At 44.0% G+C, this 21099-nt stretch overlaps 2 protein-coding genes across 4 annotated transcripts in view; one reads left to right on the top strand and one right to left on the bottom strand.

Annotated features, from left to right (window-relative positions):
• LOC119457545 (ATP-dependent RNA helicase abstrakt-like) overlaps positions 1 to 7191 on the bottom strand; it is an 87566-nt gene extending 80375 nt beyond the window's left edge. Inside the window, exons 1-3 of the mRNA XM_037719154.2 lie at positions 7064 to 7191; positions 5225 to 5314; positions 219 to 378 (exon numbers count right to left, since the gene is read on the bottom strand). Coding sequence (XP_037575082.1) covers positions 219 to 378; positions 5225 to 5314; positions 7064 to 7138 — 325 coding nt within the window. The 5' untranslated portion in view covers positions 7139 to 7191. The remainder of the gene's footprint in view (positions 1 to 218; positions 379 to 5224; positions 5315 to 7063) is intronic.
• Positions 7192 to 7339: 148 nt separating this feature from the next.
• The window catches only part of LOC119457527 (uncharacterized), an 85044-nt gene continuing 71284 nt past the window's right edge, over positions 7340 to 21099 (top strand). Inside the window, exons 1-6 of one of the 3 annotated variants that reach the window (XM_037719126.2) lie at positions 7340 to 7924; positions 8057 to 8148; positions 8222 to 8345; positions 8441 to 8566; positions 13095 to 13214; positions 16871 to 17014. In XM_037719126.2, coding sequence (XP_037575054.1) covers positions 7814 to 7924; positions 8057 to 8148; positions 8222 to 8345; positions 8441 to 8566; positions 13095 to 13214; positions 16871 to 17014 — 717 coding nt within the window. In that variant the 5' untranslated portion in view covers positions 7340 to 7813. The remainder of the gene's footprint in view (positions 7925 to 8056; positions 8149 to 8221; positions 8346 to 8440; positions 8567 to 13094; positions 13215 to 16870; positions 17015 to 21099) is intronic. The other 2 variants (XM_037719133.2, XM_037719141.2) reach the window with 2 other exon arrangements.

Genomic DNA, 21099 nt, shown 5'->3' with positions numbered 1-21099 from the left:
CAAACCATGTTAGGCAACCCACACGCACACACACAAATGCATGCACACTGACAGAAGAAATTCCCAAATACAGCTGTCAAAATGATCATGGGGACTACCTTTTTTCATCATTGCACACTACGCCCAACATGAAGCATATCATAGAAATCTGCGATTTGCAAGTGATAATAAATAACCAAAGCACTGTCACCATGATGCCACAACAGCCATCTGCTCACCTTCAGCTTTCTTTTTGAGCTCTGTGTGTTGGTCAAGCAAACTGATGTTGGATTTACGGCCATATTCATCCCGCTGGTCATCGTCTTCATCAGTAGCAGTGCTGGATTTGTCACGTTTTTCCTCCAACAAGATGGCATGTAGACGGCCCAGCCTGCCAAGCTGCATACCACAGTTCTTAGCTTGAGGGCTACTTTAACCCATTTCCTACCAAATCACTGCAGTTGCATGCAGAGACCACAATACCAGATGCTGGTGCAAGGCCAAAGGAAATTTCAACACAAATGAGCTGCAAAATCTTTCATGTAAATTGAACCAATTTTCCACAGCTGGTGCTAGTTGTGCTTATTGAAGGATATTTTGTTGACATTACTCAAGTTTTTTGGCATGCTTTGCAATGATTTTTATCAAAATAGTGGTAAATCGGAGAACTAAGAAAACTATAAATGTTGATTTACATAGACGTAAACTATTCTTAAACCACACGTGTTAAAAATTTGTGACAGTGTTACCAAAAGAAATCCTAAATATTGTAAGTTTCACACTAAATACTGTTTTCAAGGCAAAAAGAAAGAAAAAGACTGATGATTAACTAAAAATTTCTGATATATAGCTCAGCATGCATTCTACAAACAGGAGAAGATACAAAGGTTATTATTCTTTAAACAAGAAAAAAAAAGTATATATATATATATATATATATATATATAGGAAAATCAGAAGCACAACTTCGCGGTTATCTTAGGTTTAATATTTTCCCAACAGTTTCGGTCGGTGGACCGACCTTTTTCAAGGGATCCCTTGAAAAAGGTCGGTCCACCGACCGAAACTGTTGGGAAAATATTAAACCTAAGATAACCGCGAAGTTGTGCTTCTGATTTTCCTAAATACGCTTGGCCCATTGAAAAATCCAGTTACATATATATATATATATATATATATATATATATATATATAATATATATACATACAATTTTTTTTTTCATATTTTCCTTTTAACACCAGCATTTTCTTGAGCTATGCTGAGACCTAGCTGACTTGGAACATATGCTCTGGCGGTGCCCCGCGTTACACGACAGCGATGATGTCATGTCGTCCAAATGGGAGGCTGCCCTAAGCAGCCCCGATCTTGAAGCACAGCTATGGGCTGTCCATCGGGCCCGCGATGCAGCAGAGAGGCTCGGCCTTTCTGTACCGACGTGGGAGCGGCCCGCTATGTGCTGACGCGCGTTCCGAGGGACCGTAATAAAGTTTTATCATACCATACCAGCATTTCCTTGCCATAGGCAAAGCATGGTGGACATAGCGGTCACAGCAGCAGGTGCCCAAAATGCAATAGGTAGTTGGCAAAGTCACAGTATGTATTGACCCTTTTCACAGCGATCCCGTGGGCGCTGCCATGTTTGATCACGTGGTGACGCATACATTGCTTGCCTCAACTGCCTCCGTTGCCTCAGTGTTTACAATGGATGTTTATGACGCTGGTGTGGCGTAGCAAACATGTTTCGGGAGATATCGTAGACGGTGACTGGGTGAACGACACGGAGCTTTGGCCACAGCTTCAGAGAGCATGCAAAAGCGCTTCCGGAGCTGATTAAGCTACGTCCAACTGGTGCAAGCCGCTTATATGGTGCTTGGTCTAAAAGCGAGGCTAAATATGTATTCCAAGCTATCCAAACTTTCCGCTCATGAATTGACTCAGGATTATTATATTTTGCTCTTCATTCTTTATTTGGCATATATTTTGAAGCAGCGGCTTGTCACGTTTCTGACTCAGCAAAGTTCCTCGGTGCGGTCACAATCTGATTTTCTGCCTAATCGCTGGCAGGTGTGCTCAGTTCCAATACATTTGTTCTTGCTGTGCACAAGGCTTGAAACGTAGCTGTTTTGCACATTATAATACCTTGTAGTGAAAATGTATTATCGCTAGTAACTCGCTTACTCTTGTCGACCATCGCGAAACATTCAGCTTTGACCATTCGTGCGCTATCGGTGTAGTACAGTGCAGTCCGCTTATAACGATATCAAGGAGAATAAAAAATCTGGACATTATAACCGATCATCGCTATATCTGGACTGCCAAAAAAAGAAAAAAAAAAAAGCTGCAGAATATACCTTTGTAGTCCCGAAACCAAATTTGCCACTTGCGATAAAAAATGACGTAGAAAGTAGGCTGTGAAAAATAAAACATTTATTTATACCTCTAAATAGCGTTTCAATTGTTAGACGCAGAAATTTGCACTTGCTTTTGCGGAAGTTTCAGGTTCACAACCGCGGTGTACATCGTGTCTAGCTGCTGCATGAAGACTGGCGGCTGTAATTCAGCGTGCATGAAATCAATGAGCGACTGGATCGATGACTTTACACTTTGGTTGAACATCAGGGTCAGTGTCAAAGACGGGTCATTATCAATCTCGTCGTTGCAACTTCGTCTCAAGCGACGCAGCTTTGCGCTTTGTCGGTGCACCTCCCACTGCTTCCGCGACGCATTTCCGCGCTTGCTGAGAAAGAATGAGGGAGATTGTAGGAAGAGAGCGTAGGCGCCGCTCGCTTATTGGTTCCCCCCCCTCCTCCTCTTCTTGGACGCTCGCACGACCGCCGGCGACGCGGACGCGAAGTAGCTGGCGCCATCTTGTGCACGCTGCGCCAACTTGCGATGCTCTTCCACGGTCAGTCTGGAGGCACGCACTCGCTCTAGAAGGAAAGGAGCGCACGCCTCCAGACCGGCCGTGGCCCTCCGTGGCTTTCGCAATTGGCGCGCGAGTGGGATGCGCTGCACGGCAATGGCAGCAGATACGAACTTTCGTAGGCAAACTTTTCGCCTCGTCTCTGTTAAGGGCAACTTAGGAACGCAAGTTTCACAATTATTCTGCATTAAAAAGTGCCGCCCAGAAGCAAAATTTCTATCGTTATATCCGATATGCAGTGAATAACATATTGTTATATATGGGTTTTTTTTCTCGTAGCCCTAATGCATAAGTTGATACTCTTAAGTCGAATCATCGTTATAGCCGATATATTGTTATATGTGGTATCATTATAAGTAGACTGCACTGTACCGTCATTTATTGTGCGTATATAGTGCGCATATATTCAAGTGTGCGCCCATTCACTTATTCTTGACACGTTGGCGAAAAAGTGGGCATAAGTTTCCGTGCCAGTTGGGGCATAAAAGAGTGGGCATAAGTTTCCGTGCCAGGTACTGTGCGTGAAACCTACTATGGCAGGAAGCAGCGCTACTCCCTTTATAATTGTTTAAAGCGTGGTACTCGCTCTTCCTGATGTACCGGGGCTGAATCCCTTTTTTTTTTTTAAGGTTAGGGATACAGCGCTGGCGGATGAGCAAATTTCTGTATCCTTGAGGCAAGCCGTACATCCGGCAAGCCGTACGCCCGCCTCGGCTGCGGGAGGCTGTGGGTTCGATTCTCACCGCCGCCGGGCACCCACTGGTTCAAAAGGGTACAAGCGTACCCCGGCCTGGCGTTCGGCTTCCTTCAGGGGTGATACGCTTGGGAAAGGAGCCTGCGCCCTGAATTCCCGTCGAAACCAACGTGAGCACGGAAATAAAGTGGTGTCTGGGCCGCTCCCATGGCGGTCATTTCCCATGTGGCGCCCCAAGCACCTATTGAGGTGGGGGCACCTTCGGGTTGAGGTCAAACACCCCTTTCCAAGCGTTCAGGTCCCATAATGGCCGAGCACCAGGCCGGGAGCGCGCTTGTACCTATTTTACCGGTAGGTACCCGGCGGCAGCACTTGCCTCCCACAGCCGCGGCGGATGCTCGTCTACAAGGCCGTCTGTGGTTGGACAAGAGGCGCCCAGAGACAACAGCTGAAATCTCTATTGGGCCCTCTTTCGAGATGTGGACCCCCACGACAGCCGAGCACCAGGCCAGGGGACATCTCTACCCATTAGAAAAACCGGTGGGTTCCCGGCGGCACCGGGATTTGAACTCGGTACCTCCCGCATACGAGGCGGATGCTCTACCGCTAGGCCATCGCTGCGGTTTTTTAACCCGTACGGACAGTGGCAGCAGCGGTTCGCGAACTTGACCACACATATTCATTACATTAGCTTTGCCCTCATGCCCGCCCGGATTCTTCTATTCCGCCCCGGATGGGGCAGAATCGAATGGCGTCCACATTCGATTTACATTCGATTTACAAACAAATACGCCGCACTTGGCCAAGAGACAACAGCCTGCGCTAGCCTCTAATCATCGTCATCGTCTTCACACTGCTCGCCTCTTCGTCATCGTAAATACTGGTCCGTAGCAATATGCCAGTCACTATTTTTGCAGCCAACTACTGCACACATCTTCAATCCACGATTCAATCCAGCCTGATTGGAGCACAGTGCGTTAGCGAAAACTCGTTTGGATTTCCAACAGCTTATCGCACAGAAGCAAGGTAGAAGCGGTAATGGTTTCGTGTTCGTGTGCTGTTGCTGAGGCGATGCACGGCACACCGCCGACAGTGCCATCTCGGTTCTCTAGAACAAACTGCTCTACGACAAGGGTCAATATGGCAAAGTCACAGTATGTATAAAGGAGTGCACTTATTTATGTCAACCGTAGCATGCTGGGTCACATCTGCAACATGAAGAGGATCTCTGACCTAGGCTAGCAATAAGCTCACTCAAGGCTGGTTGGGCAGCCGTCCATGTTTACAGAACACCAAGGTGATGTGCAAAATGTGTGAACACAGACTGGCTGTTAGTCCCTGGCAATTGTGGAGGGTGCACTAAATTTCCCTGTCCAGTGGCGAGTGAACATGTGGGAAACAACTGAAGAAGCGATGTCGAGCAAGGGGTATGGCGAGTGTATCAGCGCTAAGGAGGAAAAAATAAAATCTGAGCTTTGCTGGGTGGTTTTGGCAGGCAGTATTATTCACAGTGACTTCTTTTTTTCTTCTTATTGAGACACCTTCTGCAGCTGACATTTTACTTAACTTAGGTCACAAGCATGTGGAAAAAAAAAATAAAAAAAAAAAATAAAAAAACAGGACTTGCCTGTTGCTTCCGTCGCTCCTTGAGGGGTACATATGGTGTATAATCATTGTCAGAGTCACTACTGCTTTTGCTTTCTTCTCTCCGGAATCTCTGAAACAGCAGGCCAAAAGATAAAATTACCTATAGAAATTTACACTTTCTGGTGCTTCGTTCAAATCAAAGCTGATCACACCACCACTTACACCAGAAAAATTCATTGACCTATGGCATATGAAATGTTAGATAGCTTGCTGTTGGGCCAATTGGTACATGGTATATAGAACGAAAACAGCGCAGCTTTTGTGCTAAACAATGCTTTCATTAAGCGCCAAACAGTTCAATATTCGAACTTTCAAGATTAAAAATTATACTTAGAATACGCGGGAAACAGCGTCCGTTTCGTGTCTTTTTCGTTTATGTCCACGTTTTTTGCGCTGTTTCCCATGCATTCTTAAATGAACCAACTAGCTCAACGTTGTACCTGTTTGCAGAAAATTATACTGCCATTTACACTCAAACTGCAAGTCCACCTATGACCAAAAATATTACTTGCACTCATCTTTTTATGGTAAGACAGCAGAGTTACAAGCAGTGGAGTTTATAACCCAACGCGCATTTAATACAGGTGTCACACGGCACTTTTGATCACGATTGAACTTCTGGTCGCGGTTGGCTTCCTTGCTCAATCTGGAGAAGGGAGCCAATTGCGGTCAAAAATTTCAATCCAGATTGGGCTAGATGATGATGGTTATTTATAGCGTTTAATGGCACAAAGGCTACTATGGCCATAGAGCGCTAGAGCAATGGTGAGTGGTCCGCTCAGGGTAAAGGCAATAGGATGGCCCGTGTATTGAAGTGGGAATAAAAACTATGGCGTAGAGCGTAGATGTCTGATGGCTGAAATAGCTACAATCATTGTGACAAAGGAGCACTCATTAGCCCTTGCATTGGCAAGGGTAGCAAGGCCCCAGTGTCGTTAAATATTTTCATCCAGACCAGTAGCTGCGTCACGAATGATGCAGGACTGGGTTTAGAAAGACGTTGAAACTACCTTTAAAAATCCAACGGACTTCAGAAAGTCACAAATGTGTTTATAAGGAACCGAGGGTTCATGAGATAAAAACATGGATGGATGCAATGGTGTGTGTGACTTGTAGAGGGAACTAAAGTGTTGAATCCGTTCTGTGGCATTCAATTATGACATAAAGAATGGTGAGGATGAACACACCTAATGCAGATGGGCGGATCAGACGCGAGGAGGAGGTGCGAGTGTGTACCAAAAGTGTGTCCTATTCTCACGCGGCTGAAAATCACTTCCTCGTGTCTATGGCGGAACAGAGTGTATCCAGAGTTAATTCGTGGTTGTATAGTGTGGAGCTTTATTGTCGACTAGAGATCGGGCACGATCGCGATCGAACGTGGCCGTGTGACACCGGTATAAAACAGTGCCCTTACAGCTAGACGCCCTGCATGGCGAAGCACGCACACATTGGGAAAAAAAAAAAAAAAAAAAAAAGGACTATTAGTAAAATGACGTGAAATGAACGTTGAAGGTACGAAGCATGGGCGCAGCGGAACAGCGACACAGTTCCTTGCCTGCGAAAAGTGACTGACCCTGCATTTGCAACAACCTTCGACAAAAAAAAAAAAAAAAAAAAAAAAAAAAAAAAAAAAAACCTTTTTGCGAAGATCAATCAAAGAACGGGCCAGCTAAAGAAGGCTATCCGTGTTGCGAGCAGATGACACCATCGTTTACTTTGTTTGCTTCCCAGACCGCGAAGCTGGCGTCCCACGCGATGCAGAAGAAGCCTATAAAAACTTCTGCAGCACAAGTAACTACTCATACAGTGCTCAACGTACTTTTTTTGCCGTTGGTTGCGCATTTTCGCTTTGAGAGTCTGTGTTCCGTACGGCACTCTCAACCTTGCCGTCCATTTTACAACGTGACACCGATGCCGATGCGAGCAGTGCACACCATGACGATCATGGTGTGCACATCAAACAGCTTCCTTGAGTAACAAAAACTAATCTCAAAGGTCATACTTTTACGTAGTGACAAAACAATTTTGAGCGCTTAAAAAAACCTCATGATTCAAATCGCACCCAACAGCGATGCCTGCCGTTTCTTGTTTATAGAATCTGATCTCAAAGGCCATAGTAGCCGAGGTAATTCTAGCAACCCTAGCCGAGGTGGACGACGTTTTGCAGACGACGCTCACCGAGCAAGCTTTCCGACACCGCGGGCGTTTCCAGAGAACGTGTCAAAGCTCCCTAACCTATTCAACAATCAAAATTTGTTGCGAACACTCCATAGTGACGTGTTTTCCAGCTCCCGTCGAATTTGTTTCATTATCTGCGCTGTCAGACCGAGCAAGTAGCATCCATGGCGCAGTGCCGTGAAAGTGTTTTAAGAATACACTGAAACCGCCCACTGGAAACTGGCGCTGGACCGAAAAAGCTGGCGCACGCAACAGGCCCATCGTGGTATATCTTGGCTGGCGAGCTGACTTGGTGGCGACGCAAGAACGAGCCGGAGCGATGGTTGCCTCGGTTGTTTTTTGTCACTGTAGCTAGTCGCTGGGCTAAGGTAACGCTAAGGTGTCACGTACCATGGATCAGCAAGGATGCTACTCGAATCTGGCGAAGCTCCGGCAAGAGCTGTATGCCGACTCTGGCAATGAAGCGATCACTGTTGGACTCCACTACTCGGACGTCGTCAAGGTGGGTGTTGCATAGCCTTTAGCGCATCTTTATCATACTTAATTGATAAACCCAGGGTCAGAACGTGGTCAGAATTTTGCGCGAAAGCGCCATTCGGCCCTGCAACGCATTTCTCTCTTTCGCGATGTCAAGGTTCTTGTAGACGATCATCAGGACGAAGGCTGTCAACTTGCACTGTTGGTAATGCTTCAGGATGCAGGAAGCTGCTATCAGTCAAAAAAACCGTAAGTGATATACCTATACTTTGGCATACCTAAGTGCTGCATTAAGGTGAAAGCTCTACACATCATTTTCTAGGGCCTACGACGCAGTGGAGTCGCTGAAAAGTGCTTTTGGTGCCTTGAAAAGAACAAATAGGTATAATGTTCAAAGCCAGACTTTAATCACCATGACGACCATTATTCTGTCTCATCAATCTGCGGTAAGCAAGACGCTGTCACTAGCATTTGTTGATTCAACTGTTATTCCCTCGTTTCTTGTTTTTTTCTTTCGGCATAGTTAATTTTTCTTTTTCAGGATTATGCCCAGTTATGTGAACTCGTGGAACTTCTTGTTGAGAACGTTGTTCAAGTGAAGCGAAACCATCCATTGGTTCGAGCAGCTGGCTGCAGCTGTCTCAGGGAAATCGAGATATTCCATCCGGTAAATAGTCTTGTTTTCATGCTCTCTATTGTGCTAGAATGATGTCGTGATGTCACTAACTCGGGAACCAAGAGCACTGGTCAACAGGAATAGGGACCAGGGCGGTTTTTAATGCCACACGTTAACAACTTCTTGCAGTTTTCTGAAAATGCCAGTATGTGTCATCATCATCAGGTGCACTACAGATGCAATGCAACATTTTCCCTCTTCCAAAACAAGCACCCTCTCGATGCACAACCTAAGTGTGTGTGTGTGTACTACTCATCACAACACGTATGTGTGTGTGTAGTGCATTGCCTATAGAGGCGCCACTGATGGCCACCTAGCGAGCGCTTTCGAAAGCATGCTCGAAAGCAGTAGCAGACGATAACCCTTTGCAGCAAGGATGACTGAAGTTCGCGACTACGATTTCTCCTTGTTGGGATGCCAGACAGTTTCTGCAGTGACAGCTGCAGGAAAGGCGCGAGCCCCTATGAGAGCAAACATGTACACAATGTTAGTGGAGTTTGGGCCAATCCAGTCTACATATGTGCCAGGTGCGTCTCGCAGACAAGCGTGATGAAGCCTAGTTACAAAGTGGAGCTTGTGTTAAGTAGCTGTTTCGTTTTGTTGACTAATGCTATTTCTAGATTATTTCGATAATTTTTTTAACTCTACCCTTGCCGTATTATTGTTTCTGTACCTCAATAATAAGCAGACGTCGTTGGTGCAGACTTGCATCTCAAATGACTCCGCACAGCGCAATGCCGGCACACATTGTAGTAGTGATCTTGCTACCGCTGAACACATGCGACATCACTGAATTAAAGCCTTGAAAATCGCCTCATGATGAGCCATTGTGAAATTGTTAATGGAAATGCGTACCATCGTGAATGAGCTCACCAAAAGCATGGGTGAATACGAGCACGAGTTAGCGCTGCACAGCCGATGCAATTCCGCTGCATACGTCGACGAACTGCCCTTCCCGATAGTGTTTTCTGAACTTGAAATTCTCTTAGTGGCCTGGTTGGAAACATATAAAGCTAAGGTGTTACCAACCTTCGAGTATTTTTTTTTTTTTCAAATGTTACTGAAGAGAGAAGCCACCCAACATATTTAAAGCGGGAGCAATGCTGGCCAAGGTAGATGGGTGCTGGCGGCAAGGGCGGGTTTAGTCCTTTGCAGCGTACATATTGCACTCCTACGCTGCAAAATATAAACAAAAAATTAAAATGGTTACGAAATGTGCACAAAGAAGGCACTCAGCTGTGAAACTCTGCATGATTAGTCTACTCGGACAGCAGCAAGCTTTCATTACTTTACAAACATGACGCAAAACTTTCTATAAAAATGGAACAACAATACCATATATGCAGCAGCTAACAGCAATCTTTGCCCTAAGCTACCTCTTTTCTAAAACATTTTCAAGTAACCACAATATCAAAGATCTCTTTGGGCAAAAAGAATCAAGCTATTAAAAAAGCACTTGCCTATAGTAGTTCTGATAAAACACAGTGTGATATAACCCCACAATGCCTCACGACTGCAAGTGTACCAGAGAGCTGGAAGAATGCCAACATTATACTAATCCATAAGAAGGGAGACGTTAAAGAATTGAAGAACTATAGGCCCATTAGATTCCTTTCAGTATTGTATAAAATATTCACCAAGATAATTTCCAATAGAATCTGGGCAACACTTGATTTCAATCAACCAAGAGAACAGGCTGGCTTCAGGAAGGGATATTCTACAATGGATCACATCCATCTCATCAATCAGGTAATCGAGAAATCTGTAAGACTGGGCGTGTTGATTGAGCATATTCTGAAGAGCGGAGGCGCGAAGATGACGACGGACAAAGTGGGAGAAAACACACATACACACACGGGCACCTGTGTGTGTATGTGTGTTTTCTCCCACTTTGTTCGTCGTCATCTTCGTGCCTCGCTCTTCAGAATATGAGAAATCTGCGAAGTACAATCAACCTTTCTATATGGTTTTCATAAATTATGAGAAGGGGCATTTGATTCAGTAGAGATACCAGCAGTCATAGAGGCACTGCTTAATCAAGGAGTACAGGAGGCATATGTAAATATCTTCGGAAATATCTATACAGATTCTGCAGTTACCTTGGTTCTCCACAAGAAAAGTAGAAAGTTACCTATCAAGAAAGGGGTCAGGCAAGGAGACACAATCTCTCCAATGCTATTCACGTCATGCTTAGAAGTATTCAAGCTATTAGACTTGGAAGGCTTAGTACTGAGGATCAATGGCGAATATCTCGGCAACCTTTGGTTTGCAGATGACGTTGTCCTGTTCAGCAACAGTGGGGACGAATTGCAACAAATGATTGAGGACCTTAAGCGAGAAAGTGTAAGAGTTGGTGGAAGATTAATATGCAGAAAACAAAGATAATGTTCAATAGCCTAGCAAGGGAGCAAGAATTCAGGATCGCCAGTCAGCCTCTGGAGTCTGTACAGGAGTATGTTATTCTAGGTCAATTACTCACAGGGGACCCTGATCATGAGAAGGAAATTTACAGAAGACTAAAAATGGGTTGGAGTGCATATGGCAGGCATTATCAAATCCTGACTTGGAGCTTACCATTGTCATTGAAAAGAAAAGTACAATCATTGCATTTCAGCGGTGCTAACATATGGGGCAGAAACTTGAAGGTTGACAAAGAAGATCGAGAAAAAGTTAAGGACTGTGCAAAAAGCGATGGAACGAAAAATGTGAGGCGTAACATTAAGAGACAGAAAGAGAGCGGTGTGGATCAGACAGCAAATGGGGACAGCCGGTATTCTAACTGACCTTAAGAGAAAAAAATGAAGCTGGGCATGCAGAGTAGATAACCGGTGGACCATTAGAGTTACAGAATGGGTACCGAGGGAAGGGAAGCGCAGTCGAGGCTGGCAGAAAACTAGGTGGGGGTGACGAAATCAGTAAATTTGCAGGCGCAAGTGGGAATCGGCTAGCGCAAGAAAGGGGTAATTGGAGATCGCAAGGAGAGGCCTTCGTCCTGCAGTGGAGATAAAAATAGGCTGATGATGATGATGGTTGAACCCTGCTCTAAACGAGGCAAGGCGAAAACCTCGCCTGGTTGTGTTGAAAAAAATCAACAACAGTTGTGCGTGAATCAACTAGCAACAGTTCAACACACACGAAGCCATGCATGAAATAGATTCGAAAACATGAACTGTGGGACAGCTGGTGCGACATTTTAACGGGCCACTTAGAATTGCCATCAGCGCTTGCACTGGTCAAAGACTGCAGTGCATCTTGGTCTTGTTGGTGGTAGATGCATATGTGCTCAAGCTGCCTGGCTTCTTGCGGAGTAAGTTCCGCAGCATCCGTGTGGTTGTCATTGCACTCGTGTGGCGACATTGTGTCCAATGTTGCTGTGACTTCGCAACTGTGCACCAGGCGGAATGCTGTCATTTGGTTTGTTTCGTGTTGGGCAGTGTTATCAAATCAAATGTTTATTTTCCACCATGTACATTACAGATGGAGGACAACAGAAAAAATGTTGCCAGTGGGCGGCTTGACGAGTCCGCAGCCCCACGTAATGAGCGGCGTTTGGGCAACAGCAATGAAAAACACAGTCAATAAACAAATGTACACGCTTGATCAGTGCAGAACAAAAGTAAAACTCAATGGTCTGAAAAAATAAATGCCAGAATAAGTAAAATCACCTTTCTTCTTCTGCAAACATAGATCTAAGTTTAGCAGTGGAACAAATAAATAAGTCAAAATTAGCATATTGATAATGATTTAACAGTGATGGTAAAGAATAACATAGGCGTTCCATGCCAGAGTTAAAACGGGTGCAACAACGTTCCAATATTCTCCATGTCTGGTAGTATAATATTGCTAATTTCTTTCTAAGTGTGCCAGAGTACCCAGGTTATGCATATTTTATCTCACTTCATATTTAAATTTAGTACTCAAGTGATAGTGTTATAGTTTGTGAGCCGTGACAACATGCACTCTATGGAAATAACTTGCAGTTGTTGCATTATAACCAGCATTGTACACATGGCGTAGGTATCGTTTGTGCATCACAAATTTTTTGTAGGTTGGAGAATGTAGTTATACCCTCAGACAGGCATTAGTTGACACGTTGAATAGAAAAGAGAACTATAAATCAGTATTTTACGTTTTGTAGAAAGAATGTATCTGAGACGACCAATTATTCCAGTTATTCGAGCTAGATTTGTCACCGGTAAGATCACATGAGATTCCCAGGACATGTGTGCACTAAATGTCACACCAAGGCATTGGAAATGGTCAGCAATATCAATAGGACGAGAGTTGAAAATATCGGCATGAGGAAGAGACTGACTTATTTTTGGTCAGTCAGTCTTTTTTTTTTTTTGATTATGGCCTCATGTAGTTATTTTTGGTTATGTGTGTATCATTCCTGTACTTCTGGCACACACTTCCTGCCATGAATATTCACCAACTGGCCTTATTTTCTACCTTATTGCACAAAAGTAGCAGTTAATTTTATGCAAGTTCTTGTGTTCTTTTTTTTTTTTTCACTTAGGGTTTTCTAGCAAAGCAGATGGAGCAGCTTTGGGGAACATTTGGGAAAGACTACAGTTGGGCATGCCAAGCTTTGGCACAGCTTCTGGCAGTTGGGACAACAGCCCTCAACACACCGACGGTATTATTCGCTTGTCTCTCTATTTGCAACTTCACTATGCCAGGTGTAACATAACCTTCAGGTCATAAGAAGCCAACAAACGACGACACCAAGAAAAACATAGGGGAAATTACTTGTGCTGACTAAGGGAATTAAAGAAATGATAAATTAATGGAAATGAAAATGGATGAAAAAACAACTTGCCACAGGTGTGGAACGATCCCACGTCTTCGCATTACGCGTGTGATGCTCTCACGAATTCAGGTACCGTGGTGCCGTTTTCGCATCCACTTTCTGGGGCATTTATGTTTTGCTACTTGAACTTACCTTTGGAGTGTTAGCGAGCACCACCAGTCACAAACTTTGGTGGTGGCAAGTTGTTTTTTCATCCATTTTCATGTACATTAATTTATCATTTCTTTAATTCACTTAGTCAGTACAAGCAATTTCCCCTATGTTTTCCTTGGTGTCGTTGTTTGTTGGTTTCCCATGATATGATTAATAAAAATCGGGTCCCTCGGTTTCCTTTCTTCACGTTCATTACATAACGAGGGTCTCGAATCTGGCAACATTGATGCCTTCAGGTAGCATGTGTGGGTTTATTGACCAGTTGCCTTCACCCAAAAAGATCACGTACTCGTGACACCTGAGGCAGAAAGGACATCCCACATCCGCCGCCAAAGTTTGTGAGTGGTGGTGTTAGCTAACATTCCCAGGGTTAGTTCTAGTAGCAAAACATAAACACCCCAGAAAGTGTATGGGAAAATGGTGCCGCGATAGCTCAATTGGTGAGAGCATCGCATGCATAATGCGAAGACATGGCACCCACCACCTCCTGCGGCCAGTTGTTTTTTCATCCATTTTCATTTCCATTAAATTATCATTTTTTTAATTCACTTAGTGAGTACAAGTAATTTACCCTATGTTTTGGTCGTGTCTGTGTATTTCACTGTGCGATAACACCCAGTAATTCAAATGCGTAAGGATTTGTGACGGTTTGCGACAGCCATGCTCTCAGCAGCATGCGAACTCACGGGGCGGTGCCTTCGATGTGGCAGTGCAGCCGCAAGCTGGCTGCTGTGCCTAGGAGTTACTGTATATGACGTATACAGCAACTCCAGCACTGGCAGAGTTGGAGGCACCGCTGCGTGAACAGTAAAGTCGGGGTGCAGGTTATATGCGAATTTTGCCTTGAGGTATGGCTTCACAGCAGCGAAAATTTTGCCTAAAGGTTTGGCTTCACGCCAGCCTGAGCCAAGCTGCCACGAAGCCACACTTTTGAAATGCATCACTCATTTTAACTCGGTGCACATGCGCTGCCTAACATTAATGAGCTGCATTCAATGAGCTTTATTCTAATTAGAACTCTGTTTGATTAATATTTTCTGGCCCCTCGAGTTCGAACTATTGAGCTTTGTCTGTACCTGTAAAACTCGTCTTTATGTAGGCTGGTGAAAAGATCACTTTGAAATAATCTTACTAACCAGGAGTTCAAAGAATATATAGTGACAATGAAACATAAGACTAAAAACTATGTCAGCAGTGTTGCAAACTTTTCTCCACCTAAACGTGCTGGTAAATGCATTTCATTTAACATGGCAAACTACGCATACAATGAGAAAAGAGAGATGCAAACAGGACAGATGTGCTATCAAGTGATTTTTATTAAAAGCCATACAGCTTACATAGCGCACAGATGACAGGCTTACAGACATACATGCACAAAACTACTGTAGTTGCTTAGCTGGCCAGCAAAGAAAAAATGCAGTGAAGACAAAAATAATGATAAGGCAAAGGTCACACGTGGAGTAAGAAACGTTTGACAAATGTAGAAGTCTAGAAAAGGAACCAACGCAAACAACATAACAAATGTAAAGATCTACAAAAGGAATTGTAACAAAAAAACCGAGGTAGCTTGCACTAGTGGCGCAAGGCTAAAAACACAGCGGAGTTGATCGGTTCCTATAGCTGGTCCTGGCTATACGAAGTGATGCTAAGGTATACGAAGTAATGCCAAGTGATGATAAGTTATACAAAGTGTATAAGCATTTCCTCGTGGTCCGTGGCATCGGGGAACGCCTCGCGAAGCACTTGCAGTCCGAGCACACGTAGGGGAAGTAGGGGCGAAAGCTATGCACAGTGTACGGGCGGCGCGCAGCAGACGACATGCTGGGATGACGTCACGGTGCATGCAGAGTAGCGCGCAGCTGGTGGGAGCTCGGCCGAGCTGCCGCCAGGGGCGCCTGCTGCAGTCTCGGACACGGCAAGCGTTCGGCGCTAATGCGGGGAAACGGAGAAGTGCGGATAGCGTTGGCAGCACCTCTCCGCGTTGCCTCATTGGTACTGCTACAATTTGTTTCTCTGTCTCTCTCTCTCTCTTGCTCTCATTTTCTCTTTCTCTCTCCCGAGCAACCACCTCGCGGAGCGTAGGTGGTTGCTAGGCAATGCAGTGGCAGGTGGCACACATTACGGCTGGCTTAAACAGCTCCGCTGTTAAAAAGGTTTGTAAATATGTGACAGGGCAACCTAAGAGCCAACTGCAAACATGCAGACTGCAGACTTTCTTTCCCAGTTGGTTAATAACAAATTGGCACTCGACCTGGCATTGTATGCAAGTCCGCTAGTAACAAGACCTACTCGCCAACATCACCAAAATTCTCTAACCCCTTATTTTGCCCGAACCAACCTATTTAAATACTCCTTCTTCCCACGCACCATTAATGACTGGAATGACTTGCCTCTATAAAACTTGTATTATGATTGTTTGCTTTTCGTATTAGCATTATTGCCATATTGTTGCAGCATTTTGTTTTATTGACATTGTTTTACTTCTTGTGACTTAATATTGTATTTTATCCACCCTGCATGGACTTCGTGTCCGCAGTATGTATTAAATAAATGAATAAATAACAAGGGAATATCATGCATCAGTGCACCATTGGTTAGTCTTTATGACAGGTATCTGATTAGGTATCTGATTAGGTATCTTGCCTGTTAATTTTTTACATGTGTACCTTTCCAGCAACGTTTGTCACCTTTTACCCTTTTATAGCTCTATTTTTGGTTGATTTTTGGGTTGTCTTGCATTTATGAACCTTTTTCGTTACATTTAGGTTACTATACTGCTGGCTGCTTTTCTAGATTTTTGCATCTTTTGAAGGTTTCTTTGTTTGTTGTTCCTTGTGGGATCTTTGCCTCTTGATTATTTTAGTTGTCATTGCATTTTTCTTTTGCTGTCTGGGCAAGCAAAAGCAACTCTCTTAGTGTCGTGCTTATGCATTTTTAAGTTTGTCATCTGTGTTTTATATAAGCTGTATGGCTTTTAATAAGAATCAGTTGATAGTAAAAAAAAAAAAATAATAATTTGTCCTGTTTGCGTTTCCAAATCCGTTTTCCCATGGTCTGCACTGTTCACCATGTTGAACTAGAACCAACTACCCCAATTTCGAACTCCTGTCCATTTCATTCAAGTTAATCTTTCAAGCATTACTTGTGAAATAAAAGTGAACTGCATACCTAAACACTCTTGGAAGAAATCGATTCATGTTGGGACTATGTAAGCATTACCAGAAAAAAATTGTGTATTACTGTTTCAGGGGGGGGGGGGGGGGAGATTTTTTTTTCTTTTCTTGGGTTGACATCTTGTATCTTTTATACTTGCATCTCTTTAACATCAGCAGGGGACAGCCTCTGATGAACCAGCAAGAAGTTTACATGAAGTATCCACATTAATAGGATGCATACCTCTCATGACTCCTGTGGCAGCAGCAGCAGTGATGCAATCGCTACTGGCAAACCTTGTGGATGGCCTGCCACCAGCTGTAAGTATGCTTATTTGGTTGCCATGATGTCTCCTTTTTCATAACCTTGCTATAGTGGTTTAGTATCCCGTGCTGGCTGTAATATTCATACCAGTGCACCGTAGTGCTTAATTTCTTGTGTAACCCGCCGCGGTGGCTCAGGGGCTAAGGCGTTCCGCTGCGAAGCACGAGGTCGCGGGATCGAATCCTGGCTGCGGGGGCCACATTTTGATGGAGGTGAAATGCAGAAACGCCAGTGTACTTGCGTTGTAGTGCACGAAGAACCTCAGGTGGTCAAAATTAATCTGGAGCCCTCCACTACGGCGTGCCTCATAATCATAACTGGTTTTGGCACGTTAAACGCCAGAAAAGAAGAAGAAAGATTTTCTTGTGTATTAGTTTTAGTTGTTACCCAAAGTTTGGGGATTTCATATCTTCTGTTGAAAAGATAGGGGAATACAAAATTGTTTGCGCCTCTAGATGGAGCCTCTGGAATAATTAAAACAGCATGTCTACTGCTAATTATTTCCTTGGAATAGCGTGGTTTTCTTGTACTATATCTTCTGTGAATGAAGTTTGGTACCAACCCTTCAATTGACTTGACTTTCAATGCACTTGCAATGCTGCAGTGCTGATGGACATCGACTGGAGTTATCCCTTTGAGTTACTAAAATTCAATTGCTGTACATTTTTTCAAGCTCATTTTGGTTAGGTTGCACATATTGGGTCACCCATCAGCACCTGCCTATATTAATGTGTGTACCGCACATGCACAAGTCTTTTTTGTGACATTTGAAAGGTGTGTCTATCATTGGAAAAGTTATGGACACAAAAGGTTTTGTGTTGGACTGAAGACTTATGGGACAACCATCATAGTAGTATTCTGTGGTGACTAAGGCTAACTTGGAAGAGTGAATAGTTTGTGTTGGCATTTTAACTACGGGAGCTCTTTCTTCAAGTTCCTGTGACTCTTTGGTGGGTCATGTGCATCACGTGTGCTGTGGCCTACTGTAGAGTCGCATGCTTTTGCTTATTTCTTGGCCGCTTATAGTGGCTGGTGCGCTGGTACGCATGTGTTATTTTTGCTTGCCAACTGCTGACCCTGTTAACTTTATGTAGGGACAATTGAAAATGAATGTAATGTGTGCACAGTGTGAAGCAGCAAAAGTGTGCAAACAATGGGCGCAAGTACTGTTAATGTTTGGAAGATCTTTGCGACACTTTGCAATGACTGACATCTGCAACTATGGAGAACTGCCATTACTGGCTGATTTCTGTTTATGTATATTTGGGCACTTCTACTACTGTTAGCTACTGGGCCATCTGATTGGCAACCACCTGTTTCTATTTGCTTGCATCAGCCCTTTGTTGGCCTTCCCCCTCGATTCTGTCCTCTTTTACTTCACAACCACTTCCGCTGTCATCTGCTGCATTGAAAATCAGCAACTCCCATTTTACAACTTTCAGACAGTGTGAGGTGTATCGCCCGCCTCCAAAATGCAGTCACCACCACTCTTGGAGCCAGCATCACACTGTCTATGAATCCCACATAGACTGCCGAGCCCTTCAAGTTGCATAAAAGCTCAGTGGTTAGCATGTTTGGCTTGCAGCTTCATGTACAGTGGCATCAGTTTCATTCCTAATAGTCAGTTTTGCTTTTTATTATCCTCTCCTCCGTGACATCAGCTCTGTGTGACTGCTATGTCATGTGGTGTATAAACGTTTGTGAAAACACCTCAGCAGATTCTTAAAATGTACTCCCCTGAGCAAAATGGACTAGAGATTCCACGATAAAGGCGATTTTCTTCTCCGCAAATGAATGTAACTTGAAATTGAGGACTGCAGTCCAAACTTGGAATTGCGAACATTCCATGTGCCCTCGTCAATTTCAGTTTGTGTGTCTCAATTACGAATAAAAAGAAGTCGCAGTTTCACCCGAAAGGCGAAGCATCAATTGTGATAGCAGATTAGCAGACAGCTATACGGAGTAAGGATAGTAATTTTATCGGCCGTATAAACTTGGATACATTCGCTTGCTAACTGAATTAACAAGCATGATGTCAGCATGCACAAGCAAACATGAGCACATCACACTCGATGACTGTGGACACTCAGCTGTCAGAACGCTGGCATGAGCAAGTGCGGCACAGCAGCGAGTGAAGTGACCTTTGTGCGCTCTGTCGCTTCAACGGAAACTGAACGGCGAAAACACAGCGCGCACAAAGGCACGAGCTGTCTGCATATCACTTTCAAGATACGGCGCGCACGACCGCCCGCGCCTGCACAAAGTACAAGTACGCAGTTGCTGGCAGAGTAGAAGCCGCACCACCCCCCTTCCGCACTGCCTTCCCGCTTTCCTCCTTTCGTGCGCGAGATTGAGTCGCTAGTTCCTCTTGCGCCCAGTCGCGAAATGAGCAGTTGGTGCTGGAGCACAACGCCACCTCCCCTCCCTCCCTCCTATTCCCCCACGGCCTTTCGCGCTACGGAAGACGTCGCGTTTGCTCTCTGCCGTGCATTGCTTTCCGTGAAAGCGCGTGTCCATCGTGTATCCCTTGCGCGCTTTCACTCGCACATACAGCATTCGGCGCACAGCGATTATCTTGCCCTTGGACTTTATACGGAACCTCGCAGCGACAGAGACGGCAGAAATCTGCTTGGAGTGTCCATATAATTGCTATCACAATAATAGGTTTTTTGGGAGCCTGTGGTCTGTATACTTTTGCTCACGGGTGTACTTAAAACACTTTGGCTTTAAAACACACCCTTGGCTATCTCCAGTACCTCTTGTTCACGCCTGCACATGAGGAGTATTAGTATTTTATAGCTTTGTATAGGGCACATGACGAAAGTATGCAGAAATTGTGCAGTTTATTACCATAACCATGTTGTAGCTCATTGTTTGGCCACCTGTTCCCCTTTTGTCTGTGATCCTGTCTATTACTGATTCAATCACTATTCATGCTGTACATCTCTTCACATAGTTTTTTGAATCTTTGATACCTATTAGTTGGATAAATCAATACATTAAGGTCTGACTGATGAAATTTGTACTTTCTGCATATTGTCACTCTGGAAAAGGTAAAGTTTCAGGGTCATTGGATGAGTTGAACCCCAAGCTTATGCTATAAACATCAGCCATGATTGAAATCAAGCCACTTGTTTCACGTCGCAAAGCCTGTCGTCTTACACTTTTCCATAAGATATACCATCATCCAGTTTTGAAAACCCAGTTCGTTACGACCCCATCTTATCGTTCAGTCCGCTTAGATCATCACCATAAGGTACACATTACTACTTGCCGCATCAACACTTTTTTTTATTCTTTTGTCCCACGCACGTCCAGTGACTGGAACCACCTTCCCTCAGATATCGTTTCCATTTCGGACCATGATCTATTTTGTGCAACCATTTACAATCACTTATTTGATGACGCATGACATTTTTTTTTTTTTTTTCTTAATGCGGTTCTTCGCATTGTATCTTCATTCCTACTTTTTGTTGTATTAGCCTAACATTGTCTCGTCCTGTGTATTGTAGATGTTATTACAATTGTACATAATATTACATTTTGTATTGTTGACTGTTTATATACCCTACTCCCCTCTGTAAAGCTCTGTGCGCTTGAGGGTAAAATAAGTAAATAAATAAATAAATGATATCTGGTGGCTAAGGGCACCAGATACCATTTTGCTACTTGAGAGGACTGGTGCTGTAACTTCTTTATTCATGCATTAAAAAAAATTCTCACACATACGAACATGGCATAACATTGGTTTACAGTTAAACCTGGATATAACGAAATTGACAAATTCCTGAAAAACTTCGTTATAAAGAGGATTTCATTATATGCAGGTCGGCACGAAAATTTGAAAAAGAAACGCTTACCGTATTTACTTGATTTCTAACGTGCCCTCGATTGTAACGCACACCTGTTTTCGTGACTAAAAGAGAGGAAAAAAAATACTTTACAGTACCGCGCACCTCATGCTTTCATACAGAAATACAACTATCGCTCAAGATTTACTCCCAATACATTTAAGTTGCGATGAACAAAAAAGTCCCAGTTTTGCCCAAAAGGCGAAGCATCGATTGTGACAGCAAATTAG

The sequence above is a fragment of the Dermacentor silvarum genome, chromosome 1 (assembly GCF_013339745.2).
Source record: "Dermacentor silvarum isolate Dsil-2018 chromosome 1, BIME_Dsil_1.4, whole genome shotgun sequence".
Taxonomy (NCBI): Eukaryota; Metazoa; Arthropoda; class Arachnida; order Ixodida; family Ixodidae; genus Dermacentor; species Dermacentor silvarum.
Note: the sequence above shows the minus strand (reverse complement) of the source record. Positions and strands in the feature narration are given on the sequence as shown.